The following is a 23809-nucleotide window of genomic DNA, read 5'->3' on the forward strand; positions in this document are numbered from 1 at the left end:
CAGTTATATCGTTATCGCAAATTTTCAAATATATATCATGATAAATATTTTTGGCCATATTGGCCTGCCCTAACTGTAAGCGTGTGTGTGTGTGTGTGTGTATGTTTGTGTGAGAGAGAGAAATTAGGTGAATAAGGCTTGTAGAAGAAATGCACTACAAGTTGAATTCTGGAAATACAATCATTTCACCTTCTCAGTGCAGCTATACACATACACACGTTAAATTAATTAAAAGAAATGAGTGAGCATGTGTGGACTGTATGCAGGTGACAACCGGAAGTTCGAGAAGCAGATGTGTTTTAATCTTATTACATAAAAACATAAAAGTGATACTGTGTGGATGGTTCTGAATGAGCAAGATTTTAACAGATAAACCCAAGTCCGACATGTTTTGGTTATCTGAAAACTTTATTATATAGCAAAAGTAGCTCTCTTGTGCGGTTTGCTGAAAACTGTAACACTGTTTTGAGAACATTCATTAAGCTGTCAACCACTGATCAGCATGTAGCCACTGCAGCACCACTAGACTCTGCACACCCCGAAAAACAAACATCTGGAATATCAGCCTTCACAAATAATCATCTTTTCTCTCAGAGAACATTAGCACGCTTCAGTGACGAGGTCACTTAAAAGTATTCAACTCCTAAGGGAGTTAGTCCAACCGTTTTGCTAACCCCAGTAACTGTAAGGCCATCAGCCATGGCGAGCAAGGAGAGAAACAGTCTGCTCTAAGACAAAAACAGACAGGTCCGACTCTAAGTACCAGTGAACATAAAATCAATGAGGCTAACACAAAGCAAAGTGCTTCAAATCAAAGATGTGGAACAAATGAATTTACAGGTGAACATTTCATCAACATGAGTGTTAGAAAAGTTTCATTGGTTTCAAGGTGAAGTAAACAAAACAAAAGCTGTAAGGAAACAGTGTCAAAGCCGGGTCAGAGTATTCTGAGGTCTTGAGTGAACTTAATGCTGAGCTCGTTCACAGACTCTGTGGTCTTGTGTGAAACAGACTGACTCCAGTTGTGGAGAGCAGCTGTCAGAGGGGTGTGAGGAAGTAGTCTGCAGGATTCTGGTAGTTGTGTGCTTGCTGGCTGTGTGTCTGTAGCTGCTGTTGCTGTTGTTGGATGATCTGCCGGACTTCTTCTTCCAGCTCCGGGGGAATGATGAGCTGATCATCGGGGTCTGGCTGGGCAGGGGCGTTGAAGTAGCCCCCCTGCTTCTTGACAGGAGCATCGGCAGCCTCCTCAATGAGGTCCTGGTTCCTGCCTTGACAGGCCACAGAGCCATTACCTCGAGCCTTCCGGCCCAGAGTTCCTGACCGAGCCTCCCCACCGAGGTAGGGAGAGGAGGGCGGGACGGGGGAGGCAGATGGGGAAGGGAAGGCCAGAGGCAAAGACTCACTCTGCAGCGTGACAGGGGGAGGGCTGTCTGTGCTTTGCTGAGACTGAGCACAGTTGTGTCGTAAGAGACAGTGGACGTCAGCTTCCACCTCCACACGGCTACCGTTGGAGAAGACACCAGCGATGGGCTCCTCGTCCTCGCTGTCAAGCCCGTTATCAGACAGTGCTCCAGAGAACTGCCTGTGGAAGCTGCTCCCCCTACAGGCGGGTCTGTGCGTGCCAGCTCGCCCCGGGAGGTTCGGGTGAGAGGTTGGGGGTTCAGCCTGCGGCAGCGGTTCCTCCGAGGACGCCGTTGATCCCACCTCGCTGCTCATCTCAGATGTGCTCAACTCGCTGCTCAACTCACTCACTGTTGCTGAGGAGGTGGGCGGCGGCTGTGGCAGCGGAATGCTGCCATCACTGCTTCCCGAATAAGGATGTAAACCGGGCTGAGTTGCCGGGCCAGGGCTGGGTGGTGGCGGTGGCGGCTCGCAGAAGCAGCAGCATTCTTCAGTGATGCTGAGCTTCACAATGACGGCACTGAGGCTATCAGAGCAGCCGTAGCTCTGAGCCAGAGTCACCAGCTTCTTTGCAGCAGCCAGAGCATCTGGTAAGTTCCTTACCGCCTCCACCGCCTCACTGGGCGACAACATGTCCCACAGTCTCCGGCTGCCCAGGAGAAAAAACTCGTCCTGCGGGGTAAGCGCCACCGTGGAAACATGGGGGTGAGGTGTCACTGATGGGCAGAGGAAGGAGTAACCCATAATCCTGGTGGAGTCTGTTACGCCGCTCACTTTGTTATCCTGCAGGGAGGAAAAGGACAAACAGAAGCATTTGTATTTCCCCCCTGGAAAAAACTCGACAATAATGACATTTATTTATGGTTTTGTAGGGTTGAAAACGGACTGCTGACTGTTTCAGTAACAAGCTGTAAAACAAAACCAATATTCTCTTGTTCCAAAGTTAATTTTTCTTTTTGTCTGTTTAGATTCAGTATTTGTGTGCTCTATATTGTTGGTCTCACCAAACTAAATGAATTGAATACAGTTTACTGTCAGTTATTTTAAAAAACATTACAAAACAGTCTGTGAATAGATTCGCCCCATCAGTAGTCCAAAAACTGGTGTGGTTTAAGACAGAGAACAGCTTAAGCCAGACAATATTTAGCTCCATTAAATGGCCAAAATCTGCCTTTTTTCTTATTTTCTATTATCCATTTATATACTATAAGCATGCAAATTCTGGCTGCTCATATTAACCATGGCTAAAGTTTCAAATATGCAAAACAACTCTATTAGAGTCCAAAAATACAAATATGGAGCTGGAAGTGAGAATCACAGGTGTCGATAAATGGACTTGTTTCAGCACTTTGTGCAGCATATGAAACGTGTCGTTACCTCAGTGATAATAGCGTTATGCTGCCGAACCCTCTGGTACTCGGCCTCGTCTTTGACAGTGTGGATGTGTGAAAGTTGCATAGCTTTGCCATCTCGGCACAAAACAGCCTGGCACCTGCCAACGTTGGCAGTTTTCAGAGTGAAGCAGCCACCATGCTCACTGGACGCTACCGGGTCATGTCTGATGTGACACAGAGCTGCTGACCCGCCCATCCTCTGGCCTGCTGTGCCCAGTTTCCTGCAGGAGATGGGCACACAACATCCTGAGTGAGGTGAGGCTGTTTTCCTTCCAAATCACACATCGTTTGGAGGTCAGTGTTTACCTTTGCATGGTGAGGAAAGTGTTGATGATGTAGTCCTCTTGCCTCTGGCCCCTCTGAAGTTCCTCTGCGAGCACATCTCCCATGGTGCACTGCAGCAGATAAGGCACCTCGACATTCCTGTCTCCATCAAAAACTCCATACAGAGCTTCATGAATGCCGCAGAAGCTGTCCAGAGCCAGAGCAGCCACACACAACCTGAGAACAGCAAGAAGGAGGCAGTTTAGAACAAGAACAATGACACAAAGCCAGAGATGGGGCATAAAAAACAAAACAAAAAAGGCTGAAGCATCAAAGAAAGACTGACTTGTTTTTCACTCCAGAGGCCTCCGTGTAGCCATGACTCCAGACTGCAGGGACTCCTTGGCTCTCACTCACACAAGGAGCTGAAGGTGAAGGATCCACCCTCAGACATCGGATATTACTACAGAGAGAGGGAGAACAGGACAGGTCAGGCAGTTGCTCTTTTATTCCCAAGCTCAGGTGGTGGTGTGTTTATGAGTGAGTCATACTTCAGGTGTTCCAGGCTCTTGTGGTCGAGGCTGAGTCGAGGATTTCCTGTGAGGTCGAGCTCCTGGAGTTTTGAAGGAAGGATCTCTGGCAGAGTCACCTCAGTCAACTCATTGCAGCTCAGATCAACACACTGAAGAGAAACACAGTGTCAGTCCTGACATGTGCACACGAGTCAGATTAAATTAAGTGTTTTTGTCTAATTTATCATCTTTTTCCAATTTGTTTTATAAACTGCATAAATTCAATTTTCTTTTTGCATTTCTTTTATTTTCTCTTTGTTTCTGTTCTGTAACGCTGGATAATCTATCCAGCATTAGCATTACCACAGCTACCTCCTCCTCTCAAATAATACTTCTGGCAGGTAAGCATTAATTCAGTGAGTGGCATTAGTACACTACAGCTACCTCCCTATTACTAGGTGAAAAAGAGTTAAGTTAAGATTTACCTTAATCTCAGGCAGCTGGAGGACTTCAGGGAAGGCGCTGATACAGTTGGAGTGGGCAGAGAGCGTGTGCAGGCGCTGACAGTTGAGAATGGTCGTGGGCACCGCTCTCAGCCTGTTGCCACTCAAATCCAGCTCCTCCAGCTGCTCCAGTCGAGCTAGTTTACTGCAGGACGTGGAGGTAAAAAGGAGTAATCATGACCTGCACCAAGGCTCAGATTTTATACAGGATGATGAAGGATGTGTACCATTTACTTAGGAATAGAACACCTTGTAAAAGCAAAGGAATGTGGGAATTGGTGGTTAGAGGTGGAGTGAGTGAGGATAGTGGAGCGGAAATGATAAAGGAACCCTACAGTTAAATCTAACATGTCCAGATGTAAAGAAGCCTTTATGGTCACATTTTAAAGCTCAGTTTATATCAGGTGCAGTATTTCACCTGGCAGTGAAGGTTTGCAGCTGGTTGTAGGCGAGGTGAAGCACTCTGAGGTGGCCGTGTCCAGTCAGAAGAGAGATGCACTTGTCAGTCAAGCTGTTATTGGTCACGTAGAGCTCTTGTAGGCTGCTGAAGGCATCCTCTGATAGGCTGGCTGCAGGGAGGTTCTCCAGCTTATTGGCCGACACATTTAGGTATCGCAGGCTGGGAGGAATTTCCAACAGAGGGTACAAATTTAGTACAAGATAAATAACGGATACATGCTGATGGGAAGAAACACACAAGAAAAGAACAAAAGGAGGGAAGAAAAAGATGTGTCCACCTCTGCGCTTTGATGAACAAGTTGTGTGGGAGCTCAGTTAGATGGTTGTGTTGGAGGTCCAGGACTTCTAGCTGTGATCGCTCCAGCCTCTCATCCAGCTGACACACATCGTTCCAGCCTGCCAGCAGCTTTCTCAGGCTCCCACTGGACAGCAGCCTAAACACAAACAGCACAGCCAACTCAGTGTGTGTGCTGTACATCTGTTAGTGGGACCACCATGCTGAGCACCATCTGATTTCCCATGGAGGTTCAATGAGTTCACTTTGTATTCAATTAATCTATGCTTGAGATTCATGTAGCTGGAAACTATCATCAAGCATGAATGAACCCAAATAACTGTGATTGTGAATGCAGGATTACATCATACGAATGAAAGAAAATCTGTCTGTTCATCCGTTTTTCACCCATCTCAACAACTATTCATAAGATCTGCTTAACACTTGGCAGGTGTGTTGCTCTAGGTCTGAATAAATGAAGTGGTGATTTTAGGCCAGACTTGATGAGCAGTTCTCATATTATGGCTGAAAGCACAGTGTTGACACTGTGACTGCTGCCTACTCCACTCTGTATGTGGAGAGAGACACACACACACACACACACACACACACACACACACACACACACACACACACACACGTTTGTTTTGCTACCTGTGTGAAGACATTCACTGATAATAATGCCATATTTACCCATAATTGCAATCATCACAAATAAGTGCAAAATAACTAATCTAATATAATTCTAATTAGAAACTTTAAAAACATGTTTTAACCCTAACACAGGCCCCTGAAGAGGTGTAAAATTGGAGCTGACAATTTTTTTTAAAAGTTAAAACTTCCAAATTTTGAGAATTCCAATCGGCAAAAATGTAAACTGGTTCTCACAGAAAAGCTTAAGGCGCTTTATTTAAATGCATCATTTTGATATCTTTGGTTTCCTGTGATAAAGGCTCTAGCCACTCATGTGGTTTGGATGAAAAGAAAACTGCAACCCACAATCTCCTCATTCTGCACAGCCACGTTTTAAACAAAGTAACGTGCACAGACACACAGACACATGTAGTCAGTGGATCCTTTTAGCTGTCCTCCTTTCTAAACAGTAACTTTATGATTATTGTATGTGATACATTTAAGGGGCACGTTTAAATTGTAGCTAAAAATGTTAGGTGATATCCCTCATACAATTAATCAATCAATATCATACAGTTTCACGATTTGAAAAAAAGAACTGCCTGAAAGAGATGTAGTTTTGTATTTTTTCATTAGTTTTTATTTTCAGTAATAACTTTCTTCAGTTTAGTTTAATTTTTGCAAGCTTGGTTCTTAAGTCTTTTTAAATGTAATTTAATATATTTTAAGAACCTTACCACAGGCACATTGAAGATCAAGTAAGTTCCAATGATGCATTATTATCAGCTGTTACGTCCAAGCTGCTTTCCCTCACTTTGATTTTTGTCATTTCCCCACCTGTTCTTTCATGAAAAGCATAAGAATCATGTGTCTGTGCAATGCTCACCGTACAGGCAGCTCAGTGACACAGTTATGGCTGATGTCCAGCACTTCCAGTCTGCTGCTCTCCCACACCCAGTTGGGGACACATCCCAGCTTGTTCCTTTAGGAAAACAAACAGAGTCAGCACTCAGCTTACAACAAGCACATGTTCTGTTCTTCTAGATTGTAAATAGGACAGTGAAGTATTCTTAGTTTTTATACCAGGATAAATCCAGCACAGTCAGATTCTCTGGAACAGGATGCACCTCCAGCTGCTTCAGCTCTAAAATCATAACACAACTCTTTATGGCACGAACGTCTTTCTGGATTTAATATCTCTCTAGAAAAAATTAAGTGGTCGTACTGTTGTGTGCAGCATGCAGGCTCTTGAGGGCGTGGCCACAGACTCTGAGGAGGGCAAGAGTGTTTCTGTCACAGCGGAGGAGCTCCAGCTTGCAGAGAGAGCTGACATCCAGCTCGTCTAGACCTGTATCCCTCAGGTCCAGATGAACAATGTGGGCCAGCTGCTCCACATCTGCCACTGTCGCCTTCTGAAGCTGGTTCAGCCTGTTCGAGGCATACAGCACAGAGAGGAACAGAGAAGGGGGAAGTAAAGGAAGAGGGAAGAAAGGACCAGAAGAAGCAAACACTTTAACCTCTGACCCGTTTCACATTTCAGAACCTGAGAAGAAGTTGTTAGGCATTCGTAGTACGACTGACCAAAATAATTAACCGACAGGTTCCCTTCCTTCACCGTCTCCGTCTTTATTTTGTACTTCAAAAGGCTAAATTAAACCTTTGTTGCCATTTCAAAGACCACCAAACATGAAAGGGGAGTCATGCAGAACTGCAGTATTTGTCATTGGCAATTCTAAAAATGTAAGCTACTGCGCGGACATTTTTACCTGAGATCTATGTAGCGAGCAGACAGCCACTGCAGGCCAGCCAAGTCCAGGACAGAGAGCTTGTTCCCTGCCAGACAGAGTCTCTCCATCCCTCCAAGTTTCTCTAGGACAGGGGGCACACAGCTGAAACAATTGAAGGATAAGCCGAGGTAGGTCAAGCCCTCCAGAGAGCCCAGCTCCACAGGCAGTGAACTCAGAAGGTTACCGTCCAGGAGAAGAGTCTGCAGGCTGGCCAGAGCCAAACAGAGGGAAGGGCATTTAGTCGTAATTACAGTTTTTCTCAAATGCTAAAACACATGTCACAAACGTTACCACCAGGTCCCCCAATGTCCAAACACAACACCCTTCTCTAAAGCTACATAAACACAACCACACCTTCCCACTGCAAAACTCAAACTCCCACACCAAGAGAGCAGCTCGAAGCTGTCAAAACTGTAAACACTATACACAGCATTACACACTACAGCAAAACAATTGAAAACACAATGCTCAATTTGTGAGAAGGTTCTTTGGTTCATAACTGCCAATGCATATTTTAGAAACTATACAGTAACGGATCGTCGTAGATCTCTGCAGAGGATTAGGCATTTAGATTTGTGAGTTTCATATGAGTAGTATAAATCTATAGAAAATCCTGCATGTACGTACACTACTGTAACACAATTCAATGCTAAAACAGAATCTATTGCACACAACAGTAATCTTGAAAACATGAACAGGGTTTGAAGTTTTTTTATTTACGTTATTCACACCACACACACACCACAATCACTGTGCGGCATCATGTCGCTGAGCTGTTGCTCGCATCTCGCCCGTAATGATGGTGCGAGGTGGTCTTGCTCTCCCTCCTGGACCTTCTCCTCTCCCATGTTGGCCTTCTCCTCTTCCTCGTTGGTCGCTCCTCTTCCTCCTCTCATTTGAACTCCTCTTCCTCATTGGCCTGCTCCTCTTCTTCCAGGGCCAGCTCTTCTCCCTCCTCTGCATCAAATTCCTCTTCCCCTGACTCTGCCTTCATCCATTGTGTTTGTTTGGAATCTTCAGCATACTGTGCACTCTGAACTTGCTTTTACATGAGGGTACAGCATTAGCAACAAGTGTCTTCAATTTTGAGTCATTGTGTGTAGTGAATGACGCCAGGTGTGTTCCCTGTGTTCAAAGATTGGTGACTGTGGCAAGCATTTTGCATCACATGGGTTTTCATTTGAGGATATGAGCAGAGTTGTTTTGCAACATGTGTTTTAGCAAGGAAAAATGTGTTTAGATTTATGAGTACAGAGGGTTGTGTTTTGTGAATTGTGTCTTCATGTGACATGTGTTTATGGTACTGGAATATGGTGGCTACATTTAGTAAATGTGTTTAGACTACTGGTCATTTGGGTTACAGGATTGGCTTTTGTGTTTTAACATTTGAGAAAAACTGTAATACAGATACTGTGTGTAAAAAACATATTTGCAAATATAGTGTTAAGAAAAGACTTCAGACACTAAACAGGACTCTGACATTTTTGTACTGACTTGTCTGTAAGTATAAACAAGCTTAATTTGGAACTTTTAAATATTACTTTATATTCAGTTATGGAACATAGCTGAGTATTTTACATTAAAAGTAAAATACTGTTTCCAAATAAACGCCCCGATTCCAAGTTAGACATAAAAATTGTGTTTTGCCTTTTGAAATTCCTAGAAAATTTCAAAAGGAAAAAAAAAAAAGCCAGCATATGCGCAGAAACTCCAAGCTCCCACATCACACAGAGACACTGTTAGTGTCACTGTGTACTATGGGCACTTGGACAACACCTCTAGATTTCTACGACAGAAGTCTGGTGCACAGCCAGCTGTTCGCTCAATAGAGAGATGGATTAATCAACGCTGATGTACCGTAATGGTACTAACAACAACAACTCCAAACTGATGTCTCTGTCAGCAAAATGCAGGTCAGTGAGGACACATCCCATTTTAGGCTTCATTCTTATGAAACTGCAAACCTTGGATCGTCATTTACTTACTTGTGCATTGTTCCTACTTCTGCAGGCACGGAGGAGAGACGATTTCCAGACAGGTTTAGCTCCGTGAGGGAGGTGATGTCACACAGGGCCAGAGGAAACTCAGACAGAGCGTTATTTGACAGACTAAGGCTTCTCAGTTTACAAAACCTAAAGAAAAGGGGAGAGAAAGAGAGAAGTATTCAGCAAGAGTGTGTGAGAGAGGAGGGAAGGGCAAGAGGAACAGGGCCAGACAAAGAGAGACAAAGATATTCATCTCTGTGCTATAATAAGACTCTGGCCTTCTTTAAAACACAAAAAACACACACAGTGAACAACTATTACTTACATAACACCTGCCAGATTAAAAAAGTAAAATCAGCACAGAAGAAGCTAATACAAAGGTTCAAGGACACAAAGTATCACGTTTTCAACAGAACAATGCAGCCTGTGCTTCAGGTAAGAAGCTTGTGTATATTGTTTATATTCATTGCGCTCTTCTCCTCCTAATCCAGTTCACAGAGCAATCAGAGTGAAAGGCTGATCCAGGCCCACATTCTTCTTAGTTAGACTCACCCGCCCACCACAGCAAGGATACAGTCCTTAAAACACTGCATGATATGCATATGCTTGTGCCAAAACAATGACGTGTAGAGATTGCCATCAGGCAAATTTCAGGTTTTGATGTCATGTTGCCTTGACAGGCATGGATGCAAGAAGCCAAAATAAAGGCAGACAGAAAGGAAAACGAGGCTGTTCAGATGAATGCTGCTAATCTCTGACTGTACATAATAGGTTTGTCAGTGCTGGTCACTTTACTTACCCACTTTACCATAAAACGTAACGCTGGTCACTTTACAAGACAATCTGCAGACAGTTTATGCTAGAAGTGTAAGCTATATTTGAGGATCAGGGCATTTTTACTTATCTATGCAAATTTTGTACCAAAACTTAAGAAAATAGAGATTGTACTGTCTCATACTGATGTCCTCATTAGCACAAAACTATTACTAAACACTTTTTTAGACTACACCTGCACTACTGTCAATTCTGAAAAGACGCACATGTCAAAAACAATGTGCAACCCCTGTCGTTGTCATTTTTATCCAAAGTGAAAAGTTTTCGTGCTCTACGTCGCAAATCAAAGCTTACAGAATGGTCAAATGTCTTTAAAATTGCTGCCAAGATAACAAAATGACACAAGGACCAAGTCTCAGTTGCTGAGAACACGTCTCTTTGATGCTCAGCGTAAAGTGAGAACATCTCTAAAAACTAGGAATGCTTTTATCTGCACAATAAGGTCTAAGTGATTTTCTAGAAATAATGAAAGGGCATTTCCAGATAATCAGTCAGTTTGTGGTGTTATATGGATCAATTTATTATTTAAACAGAGCAAGCTCAGGAGCAGCACACTACCATGGCAAAGTACAGTTGGGGAAAATAACTTTTTGATTCCCTGCTGAGAGTAAAGCATTATACAATTACCTTATTCTGAGTTTTAGTCAGTGAGTTTCTTTTTTAATTGACGTTATAAAAACAAAACCTGCTTTTCGTTTTTTATTTTTAAAAATTCAAAATAAAAACAGCCTCCAAAAAAACTATAACGGAATAAAGCAAGGGACTAAAGAGCGAGGCAAATTTTATTAGTGTTTTCCTGATGAGTTTACAGTGCGAGTTAATAGTGTTTTATCTGTTCAGCTGATATGTTAGATCTTGCATCTCACTGTGTAAACAAACTTTAAAGTTTGGTGCTTTCTCTGTGATTCATGAAAGCACCAAACCTCACTTTCCCACTTCTGCTGTACATGATAGCAGAAGCGAGAAATAAATAAGAGAAACTGATGAAAACTTCCATGATGAACCAATTGAAAAGTAATTAAGAAGTAAATGTAATTCATATTCAAGACCTGGAAAGTTTTTCCTCCGTGATACTAAACGGGTTTCAAGACCTCATAATCAAGCTTTTGTAAAAGCTTGTTTGTACACCAGGAAAACTGTGCAAGACAATTTTGCAAGACATTATACTTAATATTTTGTTATGAAGGTAGTGTGGAAAAAAGAAGCCAGAGATAAAAGAAAGTCAGAGAAAGACTGCTAAACCTCATAAAACCGTGACATCAGCAGCTGACGTCGCCTAATCTGACCTGGAAAACACAGAGAAGCCCTCTACCCGAGAGGCCAGACAGCTGACGTCAAATCTCTCATCACTGCTGCAGCTCTCTTTTAATCACTCACACACACCCAAAAACCATCATGCTTCCACCACCCATGGATAACCATGCACGAAACCAACCACACACACACACACACACACACACACACACACACACACACACACACACACACACACACACACACACACACACACACACACACACACAAAAAGAGGTAACTACACAAAATGTTTACTACCAGATCCTCCCCGTGCCATATCATTAAACGCACAGGGAGAGACGTACTCTGAGAATCGGTGTGTGCAGGAGAGCTGATGTGAGAAACTGACCTGGTGAGTGCTGGAACACCTTTGTGAGGGGACATGAAGTTGTTTTTGAGGTTGAGGTGGGTAAGGTCCTGGCTGTAAAACAGCTGAGCAGGCAGCTCCTCCAGGCTGCAGCATGACAGGTCCACCGAGTTCACCCTCTGAGAGGCGATCTGAGAGAGACAGAGAGAGAGACAGAGACAGAGAGAGACAGAGAGACAGACAGAGAGAGAGAGAGAGAGACAGAGAGAGACAGAGAGAGAGAGACAGAGAGAGAGAGAGAGAGACAGAGAGAGAGAGACAGAGAGAGAGAGAGACAACAGCCTTGCAGTTACTTCCATCAAACTAGCCATAATCGGGATCCATTAAGTTCATTTCAGACTAATTTTTATTCTTTGACTCTATTAAACTAGTTTTACATAACATACATACACTCAAAGTCTTCAATGATCCTTATTTTCATTATAATAGGTCTTGGTGCTGCCCTTAATCCTCTGTTTTCAACACACGCTTTTAGCTCCTCTGCTTTTCAGCTAAGTTTCTTCCCATTGGCTACCCCTCATAAACAGAAAGTTTGAATAGTGAGTGGGGCTGCTGTGCTTACAACCATCTTTGTGCCTGAGATGACCATATTAGGAATATTTACTGAATATTTAATGAATATTTACTAAAGAAAAAAACAACAACAAAACAAAATGGTATGAAACTGTGTGAGTATTTAGGTTTACAGATGGTGCAAAATGCAGCTGCTCGCATTTTAACTAAAAATGGAAAATTTGAGCACCCTGTAATGAAATCCTTTCATTGGCTACCTTGTCAGGTTCGAGCAGATTATAAGGTCCTGCTGCTCACCTACAAGGCTTTAAATGGTTTGGCACCTTCATACCTCTCTGATCTTTTGCACCTTTATGTTCCACCCCGTGCTTTCCCATCCCAGGATTCTGGCCTTTTAAAAGTTCCTAGAACCAGAAAAAAAAAAGACTACTGGGGAGCGTGCTTTTTCTTTTCGTGCCCCATTTTTGTGGAACAACCTCCCTCAAGATATTAGGCAGGCATGCTCTGTGGAGGTTTTTAAAGCTAAGTTGAAGACCCACTTGTTTACCGTATCCTGCATGTCTTGATTCTATGCCATTTTGTTTTTTTAAATTTTTATTGCTTTTAACTTTTATTATGTTTTGAACTTGTTATTGTGTTTTTAACTTGTACGTATCACTTTTATTTATTTATGTCTTCATTTCCAAATAGCTGTACAGCACTTTGTTTGAAAGCGCTTTATAAACAAAATTATTATTATTATTATTATTATTATTATTATTAGATCACATGGATTACTCGTACACACACTAAACTCATTAAATAAATTCTGATATTGTAACAGTAACAATGGTGTGACAGGAAATAATGAAAAGCAGAATCGGTCCCATTTAAAGGAAACATTCAAAAGCCTTTCAAAAACGAAAGCAAGGTGCTCGTACAACACCAAAACCGGTTTTGTGTTACTGGAATTATTTTTCCTGTTTACACAACACTCAACAAGTATGTCAACTATGAGGCTAATGCTCATATTTGTCAAATGAGTTCATAGATTCATCTTTGACTCCTCTCATTCACGTGCTTAACTGTCCTTTGAGCATGTAACTGAGACACGTGTTGCTCAAGATGGTGATCACTGTTTGGTGGTATGTAAGTGTAAATAGGTCCGTATGACCCACAGAAACACTCTGCTAACCCTAACCCTGTAACATCTCTAAACCAGATTCTGCCACTATATATTAATGAAATTGGAATTATAGAATATTTCTGGAACCAACAAGCATGAGCTGCAATGCTTAAACATAGTCTACTAGTCACATAAATCCATAGTTTCATACTGTTTTAATCCTAAATTCAAACCTTAAATTCACACAGATAATGATGTATTTTCTTTAGAAATGTGGACAGAGTACACATCCATAAGTTTGAAACTCAATATCCAGTATTATTCTTTAGCAGAAGAGATACTAACACAAAAAGGCAATTCTGCACTTGAGAAGCTTTAGATTTACACTTGCATACAAAGCACATAGCAAGTTACTGCTAGTAACCAGTACAGACAGAAGCAATGATGACAGCAAATTGTTTAAATGTTCAGATGTGCCTCTGACTACAATTGCACTTTGTACCTTTGAGGCTGTCCTCTGCCAGCGGAGGTTCTCTGTGTAGGAGTCATAGCTGATGTAGTAGGTCTGACTCTGGGGACCAGCTGAGCTGAAAGCCAGACAGTGGCTGTGTCTTCTCACTTCCTCCACCTGCATTAAAAATTACATTTATTGAGTATCTATCTTTCCAATGACATTCTCATCATTCAAATGAAATGCAGCCCTAAACCATTACAGAGCCTCCACCATGTTTTACATATGGCTGTAACTGTACCTCTCCTGAACTCCAATTTAAACCAAAAATCTCAAATATGGATGCGTCACTCCATACCTTGTTGCCACCGATTTCCCGTCTATATTTTTTAAGATATTTTCTCCCTGTTTCCATCATTAAAATACCTTCTTAACAGCCACTCTTCCACTGAGACTAAGGAATCACCTTACTGATGAAAAAAATACCCTTTTACACTTGTCACACCTATGGGATTTATTTTTTTGTAGATTCAATTGAAGACATGGGAACCAATGATGTGTTTTTGCAACAAGTACTAATGCCTAAAGATGCAATATAAACTTGTTTCTTTGGCAAGTTGTCTATTATGTGTAGAAAACACTTTTTAAGCTTGAATGATTCATTAGGTCAATATTATCCAAATCTCAACAAAGGCTTGCAGTTAAGCTAGAACGAAGACCTAGGAAAGAAGATCCTGATGCAGCAGGAACAAAAAGACCTCTGGTCTAAACCGCAGAGTATTTTTGTCCCTGATAAACAGATACCCAGCCACAGTACTTGCTTGTTGTGTGTCAAAGACATGAAACGTCTCACAAAGTACCTTTCCTCCGATGAGAGGGAGGATGTGCATCTTGCCAGTGTGGGCATGCTTCACAGACGAGACAATGAGGCAGGTTCCACTCAGAGTGACCTGACGTTTTGACCAGCGGTTCACGGGCAGTGCCAGCTTCCCTTTCCGCACGTTAAACACCCCGGACAGCTGCACGCGCTCAGAACCTCCCACACTACGAGGTTTACCTGCGGAGGGAAAGAATACAGTATGACAGAAACAGACTTTTCATAACAGCATTATAGAGGTTACTGTATTTTTTGTTGTTGTTTGCTCTATGGGATTTTGTGAATCAACTCTCTCTCAATGGTCTTCTCTTTCACAAAGTGAGAGCTGCGTGGTTATGTAAGAGAACTGTAGCTCAATAGCCTGTGGGCTGGCAGAGAGCAGTCACTCAGTCATCATTTGTTACATTAACCCTTTGCTGACACAAATTAGCTTCAGTAATGAATTGGAGCTGACTTTTGCCAGTATAAGCCAGAATACATTCTAGGTCTTTTAAAGCACTGACTACATTGTCCAGGGTTTTTAAATTCTTGGAAACTCAAAGTTACTTTATATGCTCTTACCAGTGAATAAGAAAAAGGGAGACACATGAAGAGTCTGAGCCACTGAGAGGCCTGAAATCAGATTACCTTGTTATGTAACGTCCTACAATGCCAGCACCTACATCCTCCCTACTGCCTCCTCCAGTGACTTACACACAACATCACCTAGGTTTCACCGGCCCTAGCTGACTCATCAGTAATGCTTCAGTGAACCTCAGTGCTTTAATGGTACTGAATGAAATCTGTAAAGTGCAAAGGATTTAAATCTGTCAGATATAGAGTCTTAAACTGAATCTTTTATTTTTTTGTTAAACCTATTTTAGACTCTTAATTCAAGCATGCAAACTAAACATTTGGGCTACTTTTTCCAATTCAGCTTCACGCACATCATGATTTATTGTGTTCTAACATATCATAGAATCACTGTATCATCATGTAAAATATATCTTATGAATTACTCACTGACTCCTGCCCTTGCTGGAGATTATATTCTTTATCAAATCATTTGAAAATCATTTACATCTTTAGACCTCAATATTCATATTGGATTTTTAAATCACCAAACACTGGCATCAATTTTAAAAATCCTATATCAGTGCAATATCTTCCAATTGTATGCTTTCCATGATCAGCACTAACACTGAGGTTTGTATCTATTACAGCAGGGTTAGGCAACCTTTCTGATGGCAAGTGCCATTTAAAATTTCCTCAGAAGTCAGTGTGCCATATGATTGCATTAGCAATAAATTTTATAACGCGCTATATGAACAGTTACACACTATATAGAACCACTTTATAGAATTATATTTGTTCGCAGATGTTGGCAGCTATCAGTGAATAGTTATCAGCTATTTTGAAACAAAAAAGACACCTTTTACCCATAACAAGAACTCCATAACAGCAAATGAACTGTACAACAGAAAATACAAATGCTATTTATGGTCTCCTCACAACAATGATAAGAAAAATAAACTAAGCCAATATGACATGTCTGTTAATACAGAGACACACATGTTATGTGATCTCTGGTCTCCCACTCAGAGACACAGGTCTCCAAGTGTCCAGCATCCAGACGGCTACCTGAGGACACTCATGTGAGAGAAAATCTGCTCACAGATATGTAGAGCCAAATACCGTCAATAACGCCTCTGCAATGTTCTGAAGAAGGTCAAACTTGTCAGGTAGTGATGTTCAGCAGGTGAAAATGCAAGCTCCATGAACACGCACAGCTGTGGATTCCAGCTGCTTCGATGTCGCATTAACTGGCATTAACTCAGCCAGTTAATGCAAGACAAATCCAGCTGCTCATTAAAGATTTCTGGTTTGTTCAGAAAATCAAACATTGGTCCACACACCTGAAAGTCCCAAAAATGCATTGTGTCTCGAGTTTACAGATGTATCCGTGTCTTTCCGTGGTGCTGATGCTGTGCTGAGCAGAAAGCTCCTGAAGCTTTTGAAGTGTTGGAATGTGGAAAGCTAACAACGTCCCTCTCACCAGTAGGCTAAGTTATTTTTAGCCAATTACAAGTTGAATCTGGTAGTTTGGGTTGTTAGCTAATACCGTCATTAAGAAGAGGCACAACTAATGTGTCTATGCGAGCTAATTTGCGATGTGCACCGCTGGCGCGGCCATTTATTTTTTGATGCACCTTCTCAGATTAATTCACTGCGTGTTGTGCCCAGGGCTGGACTGGGACAAAAAAAACCAGCCCGGCTTGACTAAAGACCGGCCCACCAGGTATTAAGGCCATAAAGCCTTTGAATGAAAACAAATGCTGTTGTGACAGTGATGTACAATCTTGTTGGTATATGTATGATTTCTATACATTTTACGTCAGATAAAAACTTTGGTTGTAAGCTTCAGATAATTATTTATCAGACATTTTAAATGAGAATAAGAAAGTATTTCTTTGTGCCCCCCTTTCCCTGTTAATGCCCAACCTTGTCCCCTGGCAACACTTTGCTAGACCCGCCCCTGCACAGTTACCAGCTGTCAGCTACTTAGAAAAGGATCCTGGTGTTATTTGTCTCTCAGAAACAGTTCATAGCTTCCGTTCAACTCATTCATGTCACCTAAAAGGTAAACCTGTTTCTCCATCACCTGTTCTGCTCTGATGATCCAGTAAGGACATCTCCTGGTTTCATCTTCATGTTTCCCTCTCACCAGATATACAAACCGATATCATGACCAGCAGCTTTACAGCTGTGGCTCCAGCAAACATCAGCTGATACTAGAAATTAATATTAAATAAATTCTAACAACAGCTGATCAAGCTTAAACGTGCTGCTGTTTAGCGCGACATCCGGCAGTTTCTTCTTTCTGGCGCAAAGTGGGCGATAAACAAACAGGAGAGAAAAGCCGATCAGCTGATCATTGATCAGTTTCATGATTAAAGTAGCAACAGCAGAGAGAGGGGGAGAGAATGAGAGAAGAAGAGGCAGCTGTGCAGCGTAACGACAGAATAAATCCACCTTTGTGTCTTTTTCCATCCTAGACAAACCCTTCTCAGATCATCACGAAACACGTAATAATTTCTCTGAATGCGGGACGATTCCGTCTTTTTACGGGACGGTTGGCAACTCTACTAACTAACCTTCTGAATAAAATAAAGTTCACTATCAGTAACATCATAGCACCGACCCAGCTGTATAGAAACTCTGTCGTGCTAGCTAGTACGCAGTATGAGTTATTGTAACTGACTGTAAAAAGTCAGCACAACAAAAATAAACTCCACCTAAACTTGGTTTATATCTGACCCAGATAGACTGCAGGTCATAACTTCTTACCTGAAGTTCAGTTCACCTGACACTCGGACCGGCGGCTGCCTCGGGTCTCTCCTCCTCCTGCCTCCCCTCTCCTTCATCCACCTGCTGGCCTCCACCACTTACTAATGTTACTGAATCTGTGGAAGCTCCGCGATAGCCACCACCAAACAACTGAGTTATTTTTACACACCAATCCACCACGTTTCATTGTTTATACCGTTACCAAAAAAAAATTAAATAAAATCATCGGCCCACCGAGCAAATGCCCGGTATGCCCGATGGCCAGTCCAGCTATGGTCGTGCCATCAGTTAACCCTTCGTGTGCCAACTGTGGCACGCGTGCCTAGGGTTGCCGACCCCCTACAGTATACCAAAAAAAAGGGGAGGAAAATCAGCACACCTGGAAAGCTAAAACCAGAATCTCACAAAAAGAGAAATAACAACAACAACAACCCTGAAAAAGTTGTCCAGAACTTCACCGTCACTGTATCATCTGCAATTTAAACTGATGGAGCAATCAGTTTTTTCAAATCAAATTTTATCATCCATCATCAGTTGGTTACCAAACTCTATACTTTTTAACGGTACCAACTGAATTACGTCTCTACCCTAATTAGCAGCAAAATTTTAGTACCAGTACCATCTGATGGAGAATGACACCATGATGTCACTTCTGAAGTGTGGCGAAATCAAACAAAAACACAGTGCAATAATGGCAAGCTGAACGCCACCTCAGGTGTTATTACACTTTTCAAAACCTGACGCAGACATTTGTAGTGCAAAATGCAAAGCTGGCCATGGCAACACACCTAATCTGAGGAAACTCAATTCATTTGCCATCTGCAAAACATTATATATTAATATTATAACATATGTTCTTATTATATATTGTAAAATACGTTATGCTTTCAATGGAAAAAGATTATATACTTAATTTGCTGCTTTACACACCAAACATTTCAGTTTTCTGCTAAATATCAGATGAAACAGGAGCAAATCCCAGAGAAGGTGGAGGCAGCATGTCTTGAATATTTAAAAAAAATTAAAAAAAAATAAAATAAAATTTAAAATAGCTAATATTTTAACATATCATTCAACATTACTTGTGTTTGAAATCATTTAGGAGACTGACATATAATTAAGATCTACTAACATGTCCTTTTCCCCTTTTCTAAATTCTGCGCATTTCCTCATTACAAACAGAAACAGTGAGGTCTGACTCTGCAGACACCAATGGTGCACTGAAATGTAGATAAGCTAGAACCTAATAAAGGAGAAGAGTTTCTCTGAAAGTGAAACAGAATGTTGAAAAGAAGACAGCCAAGAGTTACTATAGTTCATTTCATTAGCCTGCAGCTTTAGAAGAAAAAGATCTGTGTGAACTGTTGGGTTTAAACTAACAAACCTTATGATTGGTTGGTAAAATTGTTGTCATTATTGGTAGATTGATCAGTATCTAGTCCAAAAAATAATATATAATTAACATAAACATGAACACAATGAACAGAGCCCAGTTTACACTAAACAACACTGAGGAATGTGCATTGTGTGTGTCCACCCTTTCCTAGGCGGAGGAGGTAAGATGTTGGTTGTTAATACACACACACATACATGCCCTTTCCGTCCGTCTAGTTCTCTGAATGGGGAACATCCTGTCTCTCATGAAGCAGGCAACAGCCACACCCTACTGATGCTAGACCTCAACTTTTTCTTGCTTGTGTCCAAAAAAAAAAAGCATCTGACATCCTGAGCCACCTCTCGTGTCAAGTTGCTGAATTTTAGCCAAATCTGGATAAGAGTTGTAGTTTCAAGTTGGAAATGCCACTCAGACATTCAGACTCAAAAAAAAAGGCTGTAAAGTCTGGGAGAGTAAAGCTGCGACCTCTGGATGCTGCAGTTTGAGGCTGAAGAGGAGCCTGCAGCTGCAACTGTCTCAGAGGTAGCCGAAACACTGAGGAGGTGAAATTTGAGTTCCACTAAGGTCACTTTTCTCTTAGCGTAAGCACAACGTGTCAATGTGCATTTGGCTGCTGGGATTTCAGATGAGTCAAACTTCTTTGGCTCAGCTCGGGACATCAGAATTAACCAACTCGTGCTGTGCAAACACATACGGGACAACAAAACAAAACAAAACAAAACAAAAAAAAAACGTAGAGCAAAAATGTCCTCTCCTGAATTAATAGAAGGGCCCTCACTGTCAGCTGCACAACTCTATTTAGTGTTATGTTACTACTGTGAGACATAAAAGGAGAATGACGGGCAGGGGAATCTGTCCAGCTGCATTTTCAGAGTGCAGAGAAACCAGTTTTGTAGCATGTCACGAGTGTGTCTATGAGGGTTGCAATGGTATGTGTAATGGTCTATTTAATTATTTATTCTTTTTTGGGAGGGGGGGGCTAAAATATAAGGAATTTTAGCACATATCAAAGTCCAATCATTTCCTCCCGACTCTTATTTTGCAGCCTTTGCTGATGAGGTCAAAAATGAGGTCAAAAAACAATATCCAGCAATGCTAATCCCATAAGAGTCCCTGTTTTTCCATCCTCTTACCATGACAGTGGACAAAACAGGATCTTTTATCAATAACAACAACAACAACAACAACAACAACAAGAGGAAGAGGGAAGAAGACAAACTGATTCTATAATGCATCAGGATTTGGTCTTTGCTGACAGAGTACACCTGTTACCTCCAGATGTGTCTCCCTGCCTTACCCAGTTTACACGCACAACACAGCTTATTGTACTGCTGGGACAATTGAATCCACTTGTTTAACGGTCTGAATGACCAAACATAATGACAGCACTCATGGTATGGTGAGAACAGAAGAACAATGACTGTGTAGAGACAAGCCAAGCACAACTAAAGTGGCTTGCATTAGTTTGTGGTGCTCTTACATCTAACACTGCAGGATGTTTTAATAAGAATTGGGACAACTGTTGTCTTTACTGAGAGAAGATGCCTTTCCTTCTCACTAAAAATAAAGTGCTCACCAAAGTAGAAGCGGATCAGGCAGCCAATTTCAGGATTCATGCCCTCCTCCTGCACTCGCCATGGATCTTCAAACCCCAGATTAGTGAGGTACTCATTTAAGATCTGCAGAGGTCTTTCATCATCCCCAAGCCGCCTCACAGCTCCACCGTGCAGCTGGATGTAGAGGGCCGGCATTGGGCTTATATTGATGGGCTCAAGCCATCCTCTGCTCCCCCCAGGGACCTCTTGTTCAGGCTGGACAGAAGCTTGGCTGGTCAGAGGGCGAGCCTGTGAGCTGCTGGAGCATTTAGAAGGAGGTTTGATTAATATGTGTGTATCTGTGTGGTCACCAGCCCCAGCTTCAGTGTCAACACTTGGTCTTGCGGATTGGTTTGAAGTCTTGGGGATGTCTGAGAGAGAGATAGCTGAATGTGAGGGAGAAGAGATGAGGTCTGTTTCATCAGAGGAGCTCTCAAATGGGTCAGGTCCCTCTGGAGCGCTGTCACAGTTTGGGCTCAGCACAGAAGAGTCGGTGCCCAAACCCAACCCATCGCTGAGTGAGTCCCCGTGCTCCATGCTTCTTGGTCCCCCTGCACTGAAGTCCTCACAGGTGCTGCTCTCTATGTCAGAGCCTGAGTAGACTCCATAACAGTCTCCAGTACTCAAATCCACGCCAATGTCATTCAGGTAGACCTCAGATGAAGAATTACTAGCAGTTTTGTCATCAAGTAGCAAGTTAGAAGGCAGTTCCACATTTTTTGTGAGTTCATTCTCCTCACTTTGGAGATTTTTAATATCCACACTGTCACTGAGACTTTTCATGTCATCAGCATGGCCATTAGTATCTTTACAAAGATCGTTGAGGTCACTTAAAGCAGTAGGTTTGCAGTTAATTCTCAACACAGCCCCAGCTTTACTTCCTTCGAGCTTACAGGCTACCTCTTTAGAAGTAGTGTCCACTGTACACAGCACTGGTCGCGGGTAGGAGGGCGTGAGCCAGTCGTGGACGTGAATGCAACCCCGCCGGAGGTCCGATCTCACCCATGTTTTATCAGAGGCCTGAAGCTGCTTCGACTGCTTCTGTCGGAGGAAGGTTTTTCGATCAAGACTGAGGGTACTCAGCGGCGAGGATGAGGGAGCTGGGCTGGCCGCCTCCGCAGAGGACGCTCCGGTCGAACCGGTGGTCGGCGGAGCCCCCAGAGACAGATTCCTCTTGTGCCTGTGCCGCCTCCTGCTCAGCATAGAGTTTACCGAGGTGGAACTGTTCACCGATGTCAGACTGTAAATGTTGGCCGTTTTCACAACGGACATGGTTGCGTTTTTGGCCGCTCCACCGATAGCGTTGGCAACTTGGCTTTGATAAATCCCGTTCCTTATCGCAATCTGGAGAAGGGAGGTGGCCGCAAGCCCCTTCCCGAAGAGTTTCGCTTCTGCGCCTCCTCCGTCATCCTCCCCGATAGATGGTCTCTTTCCAGAGTGCTGCGGCGATAATCCGCTTGGCTTCACGGAGTTACTGTCACTGCTAGAATCAAGTGTTCCCTGCAGTGTCGAAGAAGACGAAATCGCTCCACACTCGTTTCCCTTCACACTTTCCATTCTGTTAGCTTGCAACAGCAGCGTAGAGTAGTTAGCAGCAGCCCGCAGGTAAACGCTAGCAGTTAGCTTAGAGCCGCTAGCTCGCCCTAGTCACTGCTGGCTGGTAAACGTAAACGGCTCAACATTAGCTTAGCATACTAATGTACAGCGCAATTGCTCTAAAGAATTAGTACGCTACATCTTCCCATGACATCGGACGCCCGTTAGCTCTCTAACGGGAGCTTACCGGCTGGTGGAGATGAGAAAACGCATTTCTAGCTGGTCGCCATGGAAGCTGGCGCGACCACCACTGTACAGACTGCTCACGAATGGTCAGAGGCACACCGTGGACAGGGCGGGGTCTCATCGGATATGAATTATGACACATTCGCTTGCTACCAGAATGCTCGGAATTTTCCCAGTGAACGTACGAAAAGCTTCACGATCAGTCAACGTAGTTAAAATAACGGGGAAAATCCTATTTTCTCCAACGCTGGCTTTTAAGGAACAAAAAAGCCTGACAGTTAAAGTTCTACACCACACCCTAAACCTTTAATCCCGAAATTACGAAATATTTACTTGGCTTTATGTAGTTTTTTTTTTTAGTCTAATACAATATGGAAATGAAATTATTTTTAGAAGTAAATATTTGTAAATCTATTATATGTTTGAGGCTTTGTACAAAACAAGCTAGGGATTAAAGGATCTGACAATATTTTGAAGACTATCCAAAAGAATACAATCAGCAGACGGACAAAGAGGGGAATTGATTGCCAGTTGCAGTTCTTATATGATTTGCAGAAATGTTTTCATCTAATTCACTTTACGATCCGCTTCGTAGGAGCCAGTGAAGGAAACATAAACTGTAGCTACATTAGTTGATTTTGTGTTAACACACCCGGCGTGTTAATTTTCAACAGTAAAAGTATCTTTTTACTGGTATTAATGATCTTTAATTCTTCAACACACATTTATAATTGTTCTGTCGATGATATTTGTGTTAAATGCCGTACGGGTCTTATTAATCAATAACCCGTCATCTGGCGCCATCTAGTGGAAAATGGACGTTATTATTGAGATATTGCCGACACTATGTTATAGTCGTTGTACTGTTTTTTTCATTATACATATTGTCCTCCTAACCCCGATTTACCATAACGATCAGTGATCAGTCTCTGGTAAAGCACTATGAAATGCATTTAATCTGTATGAAACTGCCTATAGAAATAAATTTGTTAGTGTCCAATAGCACCAAAAATATGTGTTTAAAATGCTATTGCAGTAAAATGTAAGCATCCAC

At 42.3% G+C, this 23809-nt stretch overlaps 1 protein-coding gene across 1 annotated transcript; it reads right to left on the bottom strand.

The window, feature by feature from the left end:
• Positions 1-387: 387 nt before the first annotated feature.
• LOC113008964 (PH domain leucine-rich repeat protein phosphatase 1-like) lies at positions 388-23053 on the bottom strand. Its single transcript, XM_026146947.1, has 17 exons — positions 20955-23053; positions 14639-14835; positions 13830-13955; positions 11692-11840; positions 9213-9359; positions 7207-7434; positions 6666-6868; positions 6524-6584; positions 6327-6422; positions 4812-4967; positions 4493-4693; positions 4057-4219; positions 3611-3741; positions 3406-3522; positions 3102-3296; positions 2779-3016; positions 388-2184 (listed from the first exon to the last, which is right to left on the bottom strand). The coding sequence occupies exons 1-17, from the start codon at positions 22528-22530 to the stop codon at positions 1039-1041; spliced, it is 5130 nt and encodes a 1709-aa protein (XP_026002732.1). The 5' UTR covers positions 22531-23053; the 3' UTR covers positions 388-1038.
• Between the last annotated feature and the right edge of the window lie 756 nt (positions 23054-23809).

Source organism: Astatotilapia calliptera, chromosome 17, assembly GCF_900246225.1.
Source record: "Astatotilapia calliptera chromosome 17, fAstCal1.2, whole genome shotgun sequence".
NCBI classification, from domain to species: Eukaryota; Metazoa; Chordata; class Actinopteri; order Cichliformes; family Cichlidae; genus Astatotilapia; species Astatotilapia calliptera.

Excerpts from the sequence above, each read along its gene's own strand:
- LOC113008964 (XM_026146947.1), bottom strand. The coding sequence starts at position 22,530 with ATGGAAAGTGTGAAGGGAAACGAGTGTGGAGCGATTTCGTCTTCTTCG. Across the intron at positions 7,435-9,212 it reads GAAGTAGGAACAATGCACAA|CCTGCAGACTCTTCTCCTGG; the intron begins GTAAGTAAATGA and ends GGCTCTGGCCAG. Across the intron at positions 3,017-3,101 it reads ACTTTCCTCACCATGCAAAG|GAAACTGGGCACAGCAGGCC; the intron begins GTAAACACTGAC and ends CATCTCCTGCAG.